General features: G+C 43.8%; 1 protein-coding gene across 5 annotated transcripts in view; it reads right to left on the bottom strand.

Annotated features, from left to right (window-relative positions):
* Positions 1–5,942: 5,942 nt before the first annotated feature.
* The window catches only part of EVA1A (eva-1 homolog A, regulator of programmed cell death), a 201,072-nt gene continuing 192,131 nt past the window's right edge, over positions 5,943–14,883 (bottom strand). For 3 of the 5 annotated variants that reach the window (XM_068678774.1, XM_068678777.1, XM_068678776.1), the window contains 2 exons: positions 14,641–14,811; positions 5,943–7,390 (listed from right to left, as the gene is read on the bottom strand). In XM_068678774.1, the coding sequence (XP_068534875.1) occupies positions 7,020–7,390; positions 14,641–14,811 (542 nt within the window). In that variant the 3' untranslated portion in view covers positions 5,943–7,019. Of the gene's footprint in view, positions 7,391–14,640; positions 14,815–14,883 lie in introns of all 5 variants that reach the window. The other 2 variants (XM_068678773.1, XM_068678775.1) reach the window with 1 other exon arrangement.

The raw sequence follows: 14,883 nt of genomic DNA, 5'->3' as shown, positions 1-14,883 counted from the left end.
CACTGTGTGCAGAAGCAAAGTCATCAATTCTGACTCACGCTGATTTGCTTGAGCCCTCTTGAACTTGTTCCCTGAAATTGTCCTTTCAAAAGATGCCAGAAATATACAGATGCTTTACTGGTACTGTAATCGCCCTGGGAGCTCAGACACCTAGGACAGCTATGGGCTGAAACGGCAACACTCACAGCTTTTGCTAGGCCTGTTACTTTGGAAATAACAGTGTGATTTCCAGAAAAGAAAGCAATTCCTATAAAGCAGGGTTTAGAAAAAGCTTTGGACGACTGAGCTCTGCTGTTAGTGGGTGGTCTGGAGGCTCCAAAAAACGCAGGAGCTGGAGGAAGGAGAAAAACTTCTGTCCCTTCTAAATGATTCCTTCACTTAAACAAACGTACCCTTACCCCAAGAACGAGGCGAGGACTATCCCACATTAAAGGAGGGGTTAAAGACCTTTGCAAGAAATGGAATGCACAAATTGCTGCCTTTTTAAAAGCCAGAGGATGTTTTTCCAGCATGGCACCGCTTTCACAGAAAAGTGCCGCAGGGAGCTTATATTTTACTCACAACACAGAATAACATCAGAGTCCAAATACAACCAGAAAATAAACAAGCTAAGTCAGTGCCCCACTAGAAACTGTAAAGAAAGCTGCCTTTTCAGTTAGATATGCCATTTCAGGTTTGTTTACTTTTTTCTTTTTTTAATGCCAGTTTCCATCACATCTTTATAGTTTGTATTTCTTCATAAAGTCATAATGGAAAGGGAAAGGTGTTTTCTCTTAGCTTAAACAAACAAACTTGACTTTGTTCCCATCTGCTGTCACTGTCTGTTCTCAGAAAGTGCATGTTCCAAAAACAAAAGCTTATTACACAGGAGAAATTCTTGTAGTCCTCAGGAGTGGCAATGTTTGCATTTGGCAAAGGATGCAAACCCTTGGCAGAAGTAGTTCCCCCTCAAAACTGAGTTTTTCCTGTTCAAGCTCAGCCACAGGCTGAGGATTTGCTTTGTTTTGCAGTCACTCAGCTTTGCCCAGATGTCCTTCAGCAGGAAAAACAAACAAAAAAAATCCAAAGCCAGGTTTTGATTTCTTCTTTCACTCCACATCTACATGTATTTTTTGTTCAATAGGAAAATCAAAGAATCACAGGATGGTTTGGGTTGGCAGGGACCTTAAATATTGTCTTGTTCCAACTCCCCTGCCATAGGCAGGGACACCTCCCACCAGACCAGGTTGCTCAAAGCCCCATCCAACCTGGCCTTGAACACTTCCAGGGATGGGACATCCACAGCTTCTCTGAGTAACCTGTTCCAGTGCCTCACCACCCTCAGAGTGAAGAATTTCCTCCTAATAGCTAATCAAAATCTATCCTCTTTTAGTTTAAAACCATTACCCCTCATCCTGAGGACTGATGAACTAGTGAAAGCCAAGATCTATTCCACTGTCACGAAAAATGTGACCTTTTCTCAGCAATAGATGGGGAAAGAGTGTCTGGCACTGTCCCCACCAGCTAGGAAAGAGAGGAGAAAAGATCAGCCATGGAAATGTGGTCTGCCACCATTTATAATCCTAGCCATAGCTGGGCAGTCAACAGAGGAACCACGAGGAGGGCTGTAAGAAGTCATTCAGCAAAGTAGAGATGTAGGAGGGATTGGGACATCTCAAATAAAAATGCTTCAAAAAATAACAAGGTTGGGCATTTGCACAAAGAAACACCTCCTCCATTCATTAGGATCTCTTCTAGGAAGGTTATAAGGCTGATAAGAAAAGGTAGCATTTTCTTTGGAGAACTCACCTTTTAAATTAATTTATTAGGAAAAAAAAATCTCCAAATGACAATTTTTGCAAAGCATTCTAATTATATGCTGTCATTGTATAAAGGGAAAAACAAAAAATGCTTGGGTCCCCATCCCCAAACCATGGAAGGATCTGCTCAGAGGTTCAGCATGAGGCACATTGGTCCAGCTCCCTCTCCATCTGGGTACGTTCCTGACTTCCACGTGCAGAGGGAATAATCAGTGATGCCACCCATCAAACCTGCCTCTGGAGAGGTGCTGGCCACATTTCCAGGCATTTGACTGAGGAATGTGTCATGCACCTCCCCTCAGCAAGCAGACACTTCTCAAGGGGAACCATGGGTCGGCTGCACACACACTTCTAGTCTTGAGAAGGACAAAGCCAAGTCTGCTCTCCTTTCTGCCCTTCAGTCTTCTTCTGGAGAGTCCCACAAAAGGAACTGGTAGGAAAACACCACAGTGCACTTCTCAGAGCACCCAGCACACACACACTTCTGAACAGTGTTCAGTTGGCCATGGTTTATCCCACACGTAACTCGCAAGGGTGAAGCACCGGTAACCCAGGACTCCAAATGGTGACACTTACATGACCACCGCTGGAACAGGTCCATTCAATGATGGGTAATTTGAAATCCCCAAAGTAAATGATTTACTTAAATTCTACTAAACCACCAGAGTAAGTGAGCACCTTCAGACTAGGCATATTTGTTGCACCATAAAGGTGAGCTGTTGTGTAATGAATCAAAACCATTACTGACTTTTTGGTGAGTTATACTGAGCTGTGGCTGTTCTTAAGACAACCACAGAAATAGACTAACAGACAAAGATAAAGGCAAGGAAATTACGTAAAGACGCAAGCTGTACTAATTTTAATGAGTGGACAAGGGAAGGCGAAGAGTGCTTTCAGAAATATCTTCTTTTTTTTTTTCCGGGTATCTAAGGACACTAGAATCTCAGATCACATTATTAAAACGTACTGTGATTGAGACCTCAGTAATGATTGCGAGCAGAAGGATCTCTCAGCCAGTCTAAGATGATTAATTGCTTGTGATGCCTCCAGAAACTCAAGAGAGTCCATGCAGCACGAGATGAAATTCAGATTCCCCACAGCGCCATGAGCATATGCTTTGCATCCTGGCAGCACAACAGCTAAGCGAATTTGCTTTATTTGTGCAGCCCCTGGGGTGCTGGGAACGATGGCAGGCAAGGGGTTAAGTAGTGGCATTGTGGTTTCTGGAAGGGAAAGGCATGCCTCATTAACTGGCTGGAATTCGTGGAGGATATGAGCACCAGGGTGGACATGGGAAAGGCAGCAAACACCATATTACCAAGGTTTTCAAGGTACATTGACCACAGGTCGGCAAAAGAGGTCAGTGCTGATGGAGCAGATGATAGCAGGAGGTGAAAATGGCCCTGAGAAATCAAGGGCAATGCAGAGGGAGTTGGGAGAGCACAGCGGGTATTTAATGGGAGAAACTCACCTCTATGCAGCCTCTCCATACATGGCTGTGACTTCTTCTGAAACTGGCCCACCGTTCCCAACAGAAAGAAGGATAAAAAATGTGCGGTTGGCTCTTGAAAACACCACCCATTTCCATGCATTTAGTTTCTCCCAGGAGTACCACCCTCCATTTTCCAACCCATTGTTTTCATTTACAAAGCTAACATGGTACAAGATATTGATATGTAATTTAATGACTCTCTGGTTCCCAATGCAAGTGTCCTGCAATTTGTAGAAGCTTGAACGTGTCCAGGTACACAGGGCAGACATTTCACATCCTGAGGGTCACCTGCACCCCCACTAGAGAGCACATAGTAACTGCAATCCTCTCTATCTGTCCCACTCCTTTAAATACTGTACCACACAGCTCCCTTCTTTGCCAACTGTTCAAGTAAATCAGAGTCCAGGATGTTTCTGTTATTCTCTGTTTTAAAATTATAAAGGCAAACTGAGGCATAAAGACTAGATTCATGCACACAACGACCTCAGCGCCTTGTTATCCAAAAGGTCACTGATAGGAAATGCATTCATGAAACAGGAAATGTTGATTTTGACTGCTTTATCTGTCTTGAGGAATTTGGATAATGTTATTGTTGTAACAGTATTTCACTTTGATGTAGAAAATTAAATAACCATGAAAGTGCGGCCAGAGCTGTGCATAGCCTCCTGCAAGAGCAATTCACGTTAGCCTAGTAAAAAAGTATTTGTTTTCTGCTCTCTGGCTCCAGAAGCGTTTAAATGTTCTACATGACATGGTAAGTGCAACACAGAAGCTTGAGAGGATACGAGGATATTCATTTCATACTCTTTTTTGGGGTGAAGAGTATGGATTTGACCCCATTCTGCAGGGAATCCAGCTTTTTTGTACTCCAAGCACGTGTTTTTCCTCTGTTGGTTTATAGAGGTAAAGGCAAACCACCAGCTCCTTCCCCATGAATCTTGTGTTTTTGTGTTTTGTTTGTTTGTTTGATTGATTGATTGATTTTGTTTTTTCTTTTCCTCCAAACTATGCAACAGTTTTGGGTCAAATCCAGAAATAGTTATAGAATGACTTGAAGTCTTTTACTTAGGGTAGCTCAAAGGATTGTACTTTTCTTTTTCTTGAGTCAAAGCTTTATTAGAAATGCATGGCCCTGAGACAAGAGGAGCTAAAAGGTACAAGGAAGCACTGCACATGCTGGGAAGATGGAAAGTCTACTTCTGTTACCTCCTGATACATTGGGCAAGGCTGACCTGGGCTTGTCTGCTCAGCTCTGAGCAGCAGTGTGCACAACCTGCTGCTTTGCCTTGCAAGCTTCAGCTGGAAGATTTACAGCAGCACTAGCAATGCTCAGGGAGGATTGTTCATCAGTCTGTAACATGGACTTCATTGTGATTTACATTGGAATCCCTTAGTTGCATATAAAGTACACTCAGACTTACTACGCTTGCTTTTTCCTCTGGTCAAAAGAATTCAGTTGGGAAAATCGTATATGTAAATCCATTCACTTATAGCATTTATTTTAATCAATTTTGCAATCTACTTCTCAGGAAACAGCACTCTAAATCTAAAAATTTGCTATCCCCTAATCACCAATGTTGAGGGACTGTATCTTATTGTGGAAGAAAACAAATGGCCAACAAAACTGATCCCCTGACCTTATCCTGTCATTTTGCTTCTCTCAGTACAGCGTACACAGCAAATTATACATACCAGCTAAAGCGCAGCACCTGGTGTCTCAGCCAGGGTTTGGGACTTTCCTTTCTGCTTTATTTCTAAATATCAGCTGTAAAATTACATCCCAGGTCGATAACGAATCTTTCCATTTGAACCTGCACGGGGCCAGAAACAGGAACCACTCTGTGATTAAGCCACTTCTTGCTGGCCAAACTCATTGCTGATGTTACCAGCAAGACCTGTTGCAGTTATTCAACTTTGTTCTCACCTTCCAAGAGCCAAGAGACAGGAGAAAACACTTGTGAGCACTTCAAATGCAGCTGGAATCGATGATCCCTGTGGGTTCCTTCCAACTCAGGATATCCTACGATTCTAAGAAGGCCCTTGGTCTGCAGGGCTGTCCCACCACACAACTGTTTGGCATAACATATGAACCCTTTCAGCCCTGTTCTAATGTCCCTGGTTATCTTGTGGGCAGGTCCACCCATCCCCATCTCTCCCTGATGCTAGGGAAAAGCTCTGGGCATCCAGAGCCTTTGGTTGTAACTTGCATTGCCAGTATTTTGCAAACTCTTAAGACACAAGCATGCCTAAGTGACTGAGGATCAAACCCTAAAGCAGTCTTGTACTACAATACATTTCACTTTTTTTTTCAATTTATTTTTTTGGTCCATTTGGTATTTGTTGGCCCAGGTATGATTTGGGACTGGAGAACAAGCTCAAAGCACCATGAAACCACTGGTACTTTTCCCCTGGTGCAGGTAGGCTTTGGGATGGCCATTGGGAACCAATGCACTGCTCAGCTGCTCCTGCTTGTGTGCCCTGCAGAAGCAGACTTTGGGCTGAGGCCAAAGGAAAAAGTGCCTCCAGGTTCCTGCATGCAGAGGACGTCAGCCTTGATTGCCTGCAGAGGTGTGCTCCTCTTCCAAAGCAGTTCCCTCGAGCAACCAAAGTGCCAAAAGTGAGGATGCAAATTCAAATGCATTGAAGCAAACCAGAGTTTATTTAGCATTTATTACCCATTCTGCTGTTATACGTGTCTTCTTCTGTCTCCATTTTCCTCTGGTAAACATAGACCTTTTCCTTTTTTATTTTTTTAATAAAATATATAAAACATTGTGCATTGCTATCCATAGGAAAACTGTAGTTTAACAACAAAAAAAAAAGAATAAGGCACATTCCTGTGCAGCATCTTCAAATATATATATATATATATTTAAAACAAAACAAACAAAAAGAAAACCCTTTTCAACCTCTTTGAGGTTGTTAACATCTCACCAATCACTGACACATCTCTTATATTACCATAATTTCACTGTCGGAGGTGGGTTGGGTTGTGTTTGACAGGGGCCAGCAGGGAGAACAGACTCAAAAAAATAATAGGATTTTATCCCTGAGGTGTCAGTAAAAAAAAAAAAAAAATGCTCCCATTGAAAAGGAAGATGAAAAGACAGCCATAAATAACTGAATACACTATGGCAAACATCCAAGCACCGAGATGATTTCACGATGGAAGAATCCCCCCCTCCCCCCCATCCCCCAGTTCTTAACAAGTCATTTGCCGTTGGGTTTTAATTAGGTTAATCTCATGGCTTCTGAAGTCACAAGACAATCGGTCGGGATGTACCTCCCCCTCCCTTCCCAAATCATCTTTCCAGACTTGTAGTTTCGTTCACAATTCTCCCAAAGTCCTCAGGAAAGAGAAACCCCAAAATCCTAAACCAAAACCAAAACCTAGATGACTCCTCTCCCCAGCCAAGAGGGGAGCGCTTGTACTGCGGCGTGCCAAGCTCCATGCCCCACATGGGAGGACTCTAATCGCCGGCTTCCTGACGGCTACTAAGAAACAAAGTTGGCAACCACCTCTGATGTAACCAGAAAGTGTCCATGAAGAGGGGTGATAGCAATATGTCAGGGAAAAGGAGAGGGGGAAAGCTTTATTGCTGTCCATCCACACTGCCCCAGGTAGTACTCCTGGAAGGAAAAGAGGAGACATCCAGGTGAAACTGCTCCCCTCCTTCTCCTCTACCAGGTGTGGAGGAGCAGTGCGGGATGGTTGGGCTCCCCACCACCTAGTAGTAGCGGTTGAGGCTCCTGGTCCCTGGGATGTCCGGCTGGCCGTTCATCCAGATCTCCCGGATGATGCGCTCCCGCTCCTCCAGCCTCTGAGCTCGCTCCAGCTCCTCCGCCGACGTGAAGACGTTCATGTTCAAAGTCCTCTCGAACCTGCGGTGCCTGCGGGCAGACAGGTCAGAAGTGGTGTCCGAATCGTCATCGCTGTCGCTGCTGTCGCTGTCGCTCTCCCGCTCCCGTGGAGGTTTTTTGGCGGAGGAGCGTTTGCAGTCCGTTCGGCAGGACACCCTGAGCACCAAGGCCAGCAGTGTCAAGACGAGTCCAATGCACACTCCGGAGACAAAATACAGAGCAGCCCGCTCAGGGTTTTCTGGAAGGGGAAAGGAAACAATGCTTGAGAACAACCCTTAAAAGAACAGAACGCACAGTTTGCTCCTCTGTGCAAATACCAGTAATAGTCTCCGGAAGGGCAAAGTTTCTGATGGATCTTTTGCTTCCAAATGTCCTTTGCCACTTCTCCCCAGGGAAGCCAGGGAGGGGAATTTAAATGGTGGATTTTTGCCAAGGCATTTACCCGCATGCAGAATGTGGGTTAGCTGCAGTTGCGTCTTGGAGTTATCTGGAAGGGGTAGGAGCAGCCCACAGAATTAAATGCTAATTCCAGTGGCTGTGGGAGTGGGGCTGAGACCAGGGAGCTGCACACCCAGCAGCAGCTAAGTGCAACTCTCTGTCACATCCATTATCTTCACACAAGGAATAAAGATTATTATAAAGCTTTATACACTCCCTGTGCTGTGGCCCAGCAGAAATGGCAAGCCTTACAGCATGGAAAAATGTGTATTACTTATTCATAGGTTTCATTTGCTTATCTAAGGCAAGTGTGCTGGCTTTCTGCCCAGACCACCAAAAAGTATACCTGTGCTGCAGAAGCAGAGCTGGAGTTAGTGCACTAACAGGATGAATCCTGCATGGCCGCATTTCAGAGGTGATATAACAAGACTCCAAAGGACCCACAGTGCCTTTTAAACTAGGTTATCTTGTTTACTTACTACAGGTTTTTTTTTGGTTCGTGGGACTACTTAGAAGTGTAATTATGATAAATGTTGTTACTGTGATTCCCCTGGGCTGAATCATCCCAGCATATTCTGGGTTTATAGACAGACTGAATGGGTGAAGATGAACCAAGCAGAAGTGTCAAGACCAGCTCTACTCTGCTGTGTCTGTTGGGAGTCCTGAGTTGAAGGATGGAGTCAGCTCCTCAGATGAATCCTACTCCTTTGAATTTGGTGACAGAGCTGTAACAGTTCCCCCAGCTGAGAGCCTGACACTGCATCCCTGGAAGATCTCAGTGACTAAAAGGCTCGGCCCTACCTTCACCTCCCCACACTGTGCTTTTAGAAACTGATTTCCTTAAGGAAAGATGAGCTGGAAAACATTTGGAGATACTCAAAACTCAACAGGACAAGATGCTGAGCAACCTGCTCTAACTTCAATGCTGACTACATTCTGTGCAGGGGCTTGGACCAGGTGACCTCTGGAGGCCCCATCCAACCTAAATTATTCTGATTCTGTGGTCAGAACCTAGACACTGGCTTGTGTGTGGTTCAGGGCAATGTGTGGTTCAGTGTATGGAGATGCTCATGGAACAGTTACAGGAAAGAGATGACTTTGTGCTCTGCATTTCTCTTCTACCAAAAGCATTCAAAGATGACTGACAAGCTAAGGAAGAGGAAGATGTCATGATAACCTGAAAACTGGCTAATAAAACTTGAGACTTGCTAGAGGGGCTCATGTGGATGGTGTGGAGAGAGAAAAAGAGACTGAATAGAGACTACAAAAGCAGGAAAAGAAAACTGCAAAAGATGCATTCAACAATGCTAAAGAGGAAGGAAATGCAGCAATAGTTCGAGAGGCAAGGGATCAAAACCAGAGGTTTTAAACTAAAATATTTTGACAAGAGTGAGCCAGCAAAAAGCCGAAAGTAAATGAGAATATAGCAGAAAGGTATGAGAGGATGTGCTGGCAGCTCTTGTAGCAGTCTGGCTAAGTGAAATGTTGGCTTCAATGAAGTTAACAGCAACCCTGAACTCAAGGGACAGAACTCAAATTAAATTAAAGCTTAAGCCCTGCTTGTGCTGTAGCAAAGCCATTGCCCATCTGCTACAGTGTGAACACCAAAGAAATGGTCTCAATTTCAGACATTTGACAACCCCAGGAAAAGCAGAACCATGACTGATACTGCTTTTACCTCCATCTGCAGTATAAGTCAGGACAGCAGTTGCACAGCTTCCCTTGCAAGTAGGTGTAAGGAAGGCTCCAAGGACACCCAGGCAGCAAAGAACAAATGAGCAGGAGTGCTCTGTTTGTCCTGGAAGACACTTGGTCCAGTCTGCCTCTGTTCTGTCTCTGGCTGACAAGATGCCAGGCACACTTTCCTGCACACCACATTCCTGCACACACATGGGCTTGATTTGGTTGCATTAGTTCCACTGCTTGCTCTTTTAAAGCAACTCATAAAAAAACATAGATTTGAGCCTGAGACACAGACACATGTGGTTTCTCTTCTCCCATTTTTGTCCACGTCCTGCTTTTCAGTTCTCCTCCACGCTCCTTTTTCCATGCTACTGTATCCAGCTCATGAGCAAACTGCACCTCAATTACTACTTAAGCAACCATTTTTCATCCCCTGCTTGTCCTTGTGTGTATAGCCCTTCATGCAGTGTGAGGCTGTAATTGAATCTTTGGGCTCCACTGGCATTTATGAGCTCCTACAGCTACTCTGTCAACATCTGAGACACTGTCTGGACTTCCTCACTCAGCTGTAACCCTGTGTTCAACTGCAGTCTTGGCATTTATCATGCATACAATCCACTTGCACAGCAACATCTCTCTTTTCACAGCAGAAAGCAAATTAAGCTAAAAACCAGGGGCTCTGATTTTTCTCTGTTGGAGTAGCCAAGTCAGCAATAGCCTAGATTTGGGGGGCTGACAGATGATTAGTGGTCTTGAGAACCTCCCCCCATACATGTTCTCATTGCTAAGTCCAAAAAGGGGCAAACTTTTTCAGTAAATGTATTCTCAGCATCTTCCAAAAACTCAAGAGAGGCTCAGATTCATCATGCAAACACTGACACCTCAAAACACTTACTGTATATGAAAAACTCTTTAAAAGTGTATGGATATACAGTGACAGGAGTTAACATAATTTTGGTATGCATTCAAGTGTGTGTATGTGTGTACCCTACTACACCCTTTAACACATGGATTTTGACCAGAGCAGCTTTTCCTTCCCCTGAGCTGTGGATGACAGCTCAGAGCTATGTTTTTCTCCTAAACTTTTAGCAGGACCCAGTTGCTGTCAATCTCTCTCATTGGCATTTCCCTCCCTCCTCCCCGGTATTTCTCTTTCTGGACTGAAAGCATTGATGAAAATGTCATTGATTCAAGCCTGAACTTAATCAATGCAGACAAAAGATATATGCTCTTTATAGCCCTCTATACAAAAGCCACCATTTTCTATGTGCTCAAACTGGCCAAAAATTAGAAACACATTTTATTTTGTTTTTCCAACCAAACCAGCAGCAATTATGGAGCCTGTTTCCTGAGGGCTAACAATCTGCTGGGAGCATCAACCCAGACTGCCATTAATTCCCCAGGAAATGCCCTGGGCCAAGGTTGTTATTGCTATTATAATAAATTGTTTCAATAAATAAAAACCAATCTAGGCATTAACACTGCTGGCTTCCTGTGATGGCTTCATACATTCAGAAACCTCAGTGGGGAGGAGAATTTGAGAGGGCCCCAATAAAAGGTTCGGCATTAAGCATAGCCAGATGAACAGTAGGAGCAATATCTTCTAGGGAATTTACAGTTAGCCCCACAGGCTGCTGAAATCCCTTGGTAGAACAGAGGAAGCTCTCCAGGAGCCCCTTATTAATAAGGCTCAGACCAAGCAGTCCAGAAGTTGGAATGATCTCCCCCGGGTTGTTTTTTGGAAGCCCCTTGTTAATAACTTGGCAGTATTGCTCTCTGCTTATGGAAGAAGAATAAAACAGGGATTTATGTAGGTTTCCCTCTAACAACTTCAATCTGAATGGGGCTACAAAACTGGAGTAAGTCACCTGTCTGAAGGAAGGCATTGGAAGTGCTCTGATACAATTGGGACATTTAATATTTATGTAATCACAAGGGATGGTTCTGGTCTTGGTGACAGACTGTGACTGCAGAGCCAGTTCCAGCTGTCACCAAGAGTGGTGAAATCTTCCCAAGCACTCAGACAGGTTTTGGATCAGGTCCATGACAAATAACAGGTCTGAGGTTTACAGGCAGGGATTGCATATAATTAAAAACCTAACTCTGTAACAAAAATCAGCTTTCAAATTAGGGGTATCCCTGAGCCTTTTGCAGGACTGAACGCTGAGCAAGACTCTTGTCTGATCAGCTTGTAAATTCACTTGTCATAGACATTGTTGACTCTTTCTCCCTGTTTCTGAGAAATTGTGTTCAAGGTTCTTGAAGCTGGGACAAGACTAACACCGAACTGGCTGTGATACTCCTAACCATGGTGATAGCTGCAAACAGAATTGACAGTGAGAACCAACACTCCTGCAAAGAGCCTTCGCTTCCTGCTGTGCTGTGACTTTTCACCCCTCATTTGTCAATAGGAATGTTCCCAACTTTTATATGACAACTTCAGCCAAAAAGATGGTAGAAATGAGCAAAGATTTCACTAGCATTGGTACTTTTCCCAACTGTGGATTGCAAGACCCTGCATGTACCAATGGTGCAAATGACAGAGCCTGCAGTTCTTCATTGCAACTTCCCAACAAAACTTATCATCTTGTGAAGAAAAGGTGAACACAAGTGAGCACATGATTTTGGTATTCTCCCGAAGCCAAGAGACACCCTACTGCCAGGAGGCAGGAAAATAATAGAGTAGATTGTCCTTACAAGTAATAGAGTGGATTGTCCTTACTCTTGACCCATGCAATACCAAGTGCCCGTAACTGCCTTTTCCTGGAGGGATTTGAGGGTTTACAGCATCCCCTGTACCAAAACCAAAAATTTTCTTTATATATCACGTCTTCCTTTTACAGTTTACTCTTGCGAAGTCCTGTTTTGAGCCAACTCACCAGCACAAGCAAAACCTGAATACAGCAATTTCAGTTTGCAAAGTGTACCTGAGGGACATTTTTAGTGTCATGAAACATTGCAGTTCTTGCATTAATGTCTCCCTATGGCACAGAAGCTGTGGTTAGGAGTGGTGGAAATTGTGTGAAGCAGAACCAAAGTCTTCCTGGCTGTCCGGCACCCTGCCTCTCCTGAGACACTTCTGTGGCTCCTCTATGAACATCAACAGTTGCTGTGGCTTAAGCTTACTTCAGGGCTCAAAACTCAGGGAAGCATGAAAATTTCCAAGTATTTTGCTGCTCAGTGTCTGCAGGATGAACGGGGGTGGCTTTGCAGTGTTTTAGTTTTATGTAAATGACATTTGTGCCCTGTGACACAGCTTGTCTTTGAAAATATAATCTAAAACCTCCACATTCTCACATATATCAAAATAAATCATGCGAATTCTATCCTCCCTGCTAAAATCAAAGAGCTAAATTACATGTAGCAAATAAAGATGGCTTAGGACATCTGCTGTTTCAATCCACAGGGCAGCCATCAATTATTTTTGTGATAAATAACAAACTGAACATCCATACCATTGAGATCAAAATTCACCTAACAGTCATGGTGCAACAAGCTCCTCAACTCCTCACTGTAAACCAAAGTTGTGAGGTCTCGGTTTTGCCTATTTGACATCCAGTGAATCCAAACACATCACAAGGAGACCACATTGTGAGAGGACAAGCAAGTTCCACAGCAACATGACAGTTAAAGCTGTCATTATTTATTACTGGTGCTGGAGTAGGCTTTAGAGGCTCCTGCCAAGAGTGACACCCTGGGAAAGGGATGAATCGAGGCCTTGTGCCCCATAAAAGGAATGCAGAGTCAAAGAGTTCTGCTGTGGTAAATGGAAGCTAAGTCCTTAGGGCATAGTCAGCAGTCCTGAATCCTAGTACCAACTGGCCCCTACCATAAATCCTACAACCTTCTGCTACCCATTACCATTCAGATGGGGAAAATAATGTTAACAGCATTTTATTTTATAGTAAAGTTGGGAATGAAGGTATTTTTTTCATGTCAAAAATGGCAGATGTAGGTAAAAGAGGGGAGAAGTGTGATACATAGAAGATTCATTTAATGTTTGCTTTTCCTAATCTTTCCTTAGGGAAGTCCATACAATGAAAATATATCCCTTTCAGCCATCTTTTGTGAAGAACATTACTACTTCCACTTAATCTGCCTGCTGCAAGGTGTCATGAAAAAACAGGACCCAATGCCACCATTCAATGACTAGAAAGTCAGAACTTTGCATTCAGTATTCATGGTCCTTTTAGAAGGCATGTCCACTAAGTGTGCAGAAAAACTCTTCTTAAGCTACTCAATGATTCCAAAATGCAAAGCTCTAGTTAGTTGTTTCAAATCCAAATACTTGTCTGTAGCAGCATGGTGGCATCTCAGCAAAACCAAGGGCATTGCAGCAAGAATGCATTAGTATTTAGTGAATCAGCAAGGCTGAATGGCACAAAGGCATGAATAATTGTTGCTCGCAAATACAAGAGTTTTAGTTATATAGACCCCAGCCTAACTGTGAGCAGACCAGTTGCAGTACACAGAATTATTAACAGTGTGTAGTGAAAGAGCAACACGTTAGTATTACTAACAAGGTGCATACAAATATTTCATTCAAATGGAGAACAATCTGCAATCCCATAAGAAACTTCCTTCTGTGGAAAGCAGTAGTTTGCCCTAAAATGTGTTGAATTAGTGCATCTGATGTTACCCAGCCAATGCTCCTCCTATTCTGGGCATGGCTTATCCAACTCTGTAGTCAACCTCTACTTTGACAAGGCACCTCACAAGACGGAAAACATTTGCACTACATCTCCTGCCTTTGGTGGACTTTTTGCTATCAGTGGTACTGACCCCAAGCAACGAACAGAGCACACAGTCTCTATCTCAAGAGCAACTTTTTAACACCAGTCTTAAAGGCAGATGGTTCCTCTGCTACTTGAAAGCTGCATGTGGGTGAAAGATAAACTGGGATCCAAGGAAATCTTGCTCTAAACTACATTTAAATATACAATTAAGCAGACTCTCAAGCTACTTCATCTTCACACTTCTACTGAAGATAAGCCAAATTCTCTTAAGCAGGGTAATGATCTGAGTGTTGCTTATTTTCCAAATTACAGGACAACAAGCTTGCCTTCCTAATGTGCCAGGCTTTGATCTCCAGGAAAATGGAGCATTAGGAATAATATAGCACGTAAGATTGCATTGTATTCAACTTCAGATGAGAGCAAATCCAGGGAAGCGCAGAGCACAATAAACCCTGTTGTATACTGTCAGCTAGAGCTGCCCTCATCAGGTCTTTCAAGGAAGAATTTGCTGAGAGATGAATGAAAAACACCAACAGTTCAAAGACGTGGATTTAGCCCTAGGTGGCTGTGAAACATAAGCTTGTTTGAGGGTCTACAAAGAGCCCAGAGAGGTGGTGGCCACCAGACCTACCTGTGATGAAGGCGTACGCTGCTAGGATGTTGCTGAGCAGTGCCATCTCTGTGCTAACGCCCACGGGCTCCATGCTGCTGGTGAACACCGGCGGTTGTGTCTCATCCACAGGAAGCAGGAAGGGGGTGTTGTCCAGAGGGTAGAACGTGGCCGATCTCCCTTTCTTCTTCTCTGCTTTTGAAACAGAAAGGGAATGAGGAACCAGGCAAGTGTACCAGCGCTGTCCTGCCCTAGCCTCACAAG

The sequence above is a fragment of the Anas acuta genome, chromosome 3, assembly GCF_963932015.1.
Source record: "Anas acuta chromosome 3, bAnaAcu1.1, whole genome shotgun sequence".
NCBI lineage: Eukaryota > Metazoa > Chordata > Aves > Anseriformes > Anatidae > Anas > Anas acuta.
Note: the sequence above shows the minus strand (reverse complement) of the source record. Positions and strands in the feature narration are given on the sequence as shown.